General features: G+C 35.1%; 1 protein-coding gene across 1 annotated transcript in view; it reads left to right on the top strand.

The window, feature by feature from the left end:
* Positions 1–540: 540 nt before the first annotated feature.
* tbx20 (T-box transcription factor 20) overlaps positions 541–4428 on the top strand; it is an 8136-nt gene continuing 4248 nt past the window's right edge. Inside the window, exons 1-4 of the mRNA XM_060861596.1 lie at positions 541–976; positions 3165–3384; positions 3796–3960; positions 4255–4363. Of these exons, the coding sequence (XP_060717579.1) occupies positions 850–976; positions 3165–3384; positions 3796–3960; positions 4255–4363 (621 nt within the window). The 5' untranslated portion in view covers positions 541–849. The remainder of the gene's footprint in view (positions 977–3164; positions 3385–3795; positions 3961–4254; positions 4364–4428) is intronic.

The raw sequence follows: 4428 nt of genomic DNA, 5'->3' as shown, positions 1-4428 counted from the left end.
AGTTTTCGTGCATGTTACACAAACAGAATATTTGTTTTCGCATTAAATCGGTCCATGTAAAAGGTTCTATAGACATGTTTCTTGTGTCCGTGCAACAACGGTACGTTTCATTTGTTTTTGGTACGAGCTCCAGATCAAAACTCCCAGAGCCGGAGACAGCAGGTCCTGTCTGTTTTTAGTCATTTACAAAAATCCTTTTATTTTTATAGTAAACGATACAAATTAAAGTAGACAGTTTTGCAAAACTAAATCTAAAGTGTTGTGGTTTAGAATGATGTCTTCCTCTTCTGTATGACTCTGTATGGTGGAGTTGTTAAACTCCTTATCTTCGCTACAAGGAATAAATCCAAGAGCTCCAGCATTTGGGATCATAGTTTTAAGGGTTAACGGATTTTTTTTTTCTCAGTTGATGCAGAACGAACAAAAAAAGATGGGCGTGTCGTGAAAGTAGCCGTGACGTAGTTCCCGTGCAGGGCGTAGATTGGTCGGGGTAATTTGTGAAGTTACGGAGACAGAGTGAAAGTGCAGGGTCAGTTAGATGATCAGAGACAGAGGAAAAGAGAAGAATAAAGTGCGGACAAAATGACGTGCAGCCGCAAATAACCGACATTTACACCGCAAAGAGCCGAGAGCTTGTTCACACACCCGGGAAACATCTAACACGCTTTACACGTTTAACGCATACAACAAACCCAACACATGTTTTGTGTTGTTATTGTGTTTGGTTTGTTTTTTTGGAAATAGACCAAGTCCAAATTTTTGCGCTTTATTTAGTGATTTCTCCGAGTTTCTTTTCTGGAGATTGAGTCTGTTTTTGGTTCATATTTGTGGGTTTTATTTGGTGAGATAATGGAGTTCAGTCCGTGTCCAAAGCCACAGCTTTCCTCCAGAGCCAACGCATTCTCCATCGCGGCCCTCATCTCCACCAGCACTGCTAAAGACAAGGAGAGTGAGGAGAACACCATCAAACCTCTGGGTAAGAGCCTGAAACTCCATCACTCTCATGTTCCTTTGATTAGCTTTTAGAGTCAATCTTTCAATGTAATAATCCTTAAAGTCCAGTCATGTTCAGCAAATTATTGAAATTAAATTAAAGATGAACACATTAAAGGTTCTGAACACGGAGCCGCTTCAGTGTCAGTAGAAATAAAATTCGGTCACTGCTTTAATGACACACCGCACACGCGCATAAAAATACACCTGGTTATAATCTTCAGTGATGAATTTAAACTTCACAGTTTATATTATTATCATAACAGTAAAATGTATCAATAAAATGCATTTATTATATTTGTAGACTATAAGACTATAAAACGAATAAATCGATTATTCATTATCCGCTATAAGATGCACAAAAATATACAGACAGCAGAACAGACAGCAGAACAGGTTCTAGAGCGAAGTATTTGGTTCATTTAAGAAGATTTAAGTGAATCTTTAGCATTTCGTACTCAGTGAAATGATGGTTAGGACAAATGATTCCTGAACCATAAGTGGTTCTTTGTAGCATCCCCGTCAGTCAGGAACTGTTCTCAGGAAGTTCTTTTGAATCCTGAGCGGTGTAAAAAAAAATAATGTTTAAAACTGAAAATGTTAATTAACTGATATCGAGCTGCTTTCTAGTAAAATCAAACACCAATGACCACAGAGAGAATGTGTGTGTGTGTGTGTGTGTGTGTGTGTGTGTGTGTGTGTGTGTGTGTTAGAGGGAAATTAACGAATCTCGTCTTTTTCTTACAGGAGTCTCCGGATTCTTTGTTTTATCTTCTAAACGCATGCTTTAAATGCGTTTAAAAATAAACATCTGTTATCTTATACATAGAAATTCATTCATACTGTAATGTTTGTTTAGTAAACTGTAACTTTTCCTAGTTGAGGTTAAATCCCGCTTTGTTTCCGAAGAGTTTTTGTTCCAAATCAACATTTTTAGGAGGAAAAAACCTGTTCGATAAAATGTTAAAATGTATAAAACTATGGATATAGAGCTTGATAATAATAATAAAATAATAAAATAATGATAATAATAATAATAACAATAATAATAATAATAATAATAATAATAATAATAAATCCTACTGCACTGCGTGTTTTAAGTCGTTTTCATTTTAACACGCATTACATGACAAGATCGTATAATTAAAAAAAAATTATGAATTTACAGATAAATAATAAAAATACTTTAAATAAGCTGAAGATGAGCGCAGTAAATACTCTGCATTTAAAAAGCTTCCGCTGATTTTAATTATCATCAAACTGCTAAAACAGTCCAATAAAAGTCGTTTTTGTTCAGTTTATATTAGAAATGTCCGGGTTGATTTTTACTCATTAAATAAGAACATTCAGAGATTACTGATTAATGTTAGAAGATCACAATGTTAATATCACAACATGCTCGAGCAGCTCGACACAAAACAAAACTCTCGTTTAAAATTTCAGATGTTCAGTTTTTTATGTTGATTTGTGTATTTACGTGTTTTGACTAATTGCATAGAATTTTGCTTTGTGTTTATATAAAAGGGTCAGTAACAACAACAACAACAACAACAACAACAATAACAATAATAATAATAATAATGTTTATAAAATATCAATTATTAGATTCTCTGTGGTTTAAATTATATAAATATTTAAATCGCACAAATATGTAATACTATTAATAATTGTATTATTATTTATATATATTATTATATATGTATAATTGTATTATAAGAGTATAGTTCCTAGTTATTCATCACTGTATTATAATAGGATCATGTTTATTTACCAAAAGTCTGTAAGATTATTCAGAATATTCCACATCTTTAGATTTCACTGCACCGTCTTAATACTTTTAATTATGTCCCTAAAGAACTCGATCTGAAATGAAATTAAAGCACACATTTATTATTATTATTATTATTATTATTATTATTATTATTATTATTATTATTATTATAGAATCGCTCGTGTCTGATGATCTGATTGATAAAAGGATTTGTCGGTTTGATTAAGTTTGGATTCAAATGTAATTATTAAAATGTTTTTGATCTATATTTAATCTTTATTTAATTATTTGTATTCCTTGTTTATTTTGATTATTTACCCGGATGTGGTGTAATTGTCGGCTTTGCGGCTAGAAAGATGAACTTTTTTTACACGTGTCATGTTTTTGGTCCTGACTCCAGAGCAGTTCGTGGAGAAGTCTCGGTGTGTGGACCGCGGCGCTGTGGGTGGAGGTGTGGAGGTGGAGGCGGAGGTGGAGGTGAGCACAGAACCTCTGATCCCCTGCAGTCCCGCGGTACCGAGTGAACACATGGCCAACATCAGCTGCAGCCTCGAGACCAAAGACCTTTGGGACAAATTCCACGAGCTCGGAACCGAGATGATCATCACTAAGTCGGGCAGGTGTGACATTTAAGGATTATTATGTTAGCTAAATATGAAGGGAAATAAATAATAAATAAATAGACCTAGGGTTAGGTTTAGGCTGATTTTACACTGTCGGGGTTTATACTTGCTTCTGATTGGTTTTAAAGCTCATTCATATCAGCGGTAAATAAACACCACATTAAGCGTCTTAGCGCGTGTCCTGTTTACACTACAGTGATAATCAAGACTTTATTTCATTAATAGAAATGTTTATTACATGTCGGCTTAAACATGTTTTATAAATCAGAGACAGTAAATGTTTAAATGTATTAAAAATGAATGAATAGAGTTTTCTTATCTCAGTGAAATGAATATTATAACTTTATTCATTTCAAACAAATGTGTGTGTGTGTGTGTGTGTGTGTGTGTGTGTGTGTGTGTGAGCAGGAGGATGTTTCCCACTATCCGTGTCTCGTTCTCGGGAGTGGACTCTGACTCTAAGTACATCGTGCTGATGGACATCGTTCCTGTGGACAATAAGAGATATCGTTACGCTTATCACCGCTCCTCATGGCTTGTGGCCGGGAAAGCTGATCCTCCTTTACCTGCCAGGTGAGGGTTAGGGTTAGGGTTAGGGTTAGGGTTAGGGTTAGAGCTGACAAGAGCTCAGTGTCTCTCTGTATAAATACTGTATATCACTACTGATGGCTTCCATATACTGTATTGACTCAATGACATGCCCATATTTGGCCTTGAAGACAAACCCACTCAGCAAACTGATTTACTCTCATCCACACTGTATAATGTGGTGTGTTACAGTATTATTACATTAATGTTTACACAGGTTATAAATAATAATTCTTATAAAATAATTGTATGTGTATTTGATCTCTCTTTGGTGTTTAGGCTGTACGTCCATCCTGATTCACCATTTACTGGAGAGCAGCTGCTCAAACAGATGGTGTCCTTTGAGAAAGTGAAGCTCACCAACAACGAGCTGGATCAACACGGACATGTATGAGTTTATTTTAACCTCATCACGCTTTACACACGAGAGAGAGAGAGATACGGTTAGATTAA

Source organism: Tachysurus vachellii, chromosome 25, assembly GCF_030014155.1.
Source record: "Tachysurus vachellii isolate PV-2020 chromosome 25, HZAU_Pvac_v1, whole genome shotgun sequence".
Taxonomy (NCBI): Eukaryota; Metazoa; Chordata; class Actinopteri; order Siluriformes; family Bagridae; genus Tachysurus; species Tachysurus vachellii.
The sequence above is the reverse complement of the archived record's forward strand: the minus strand, read 5'-3'. Positions and strand labels throughout refer to the sequence as shown.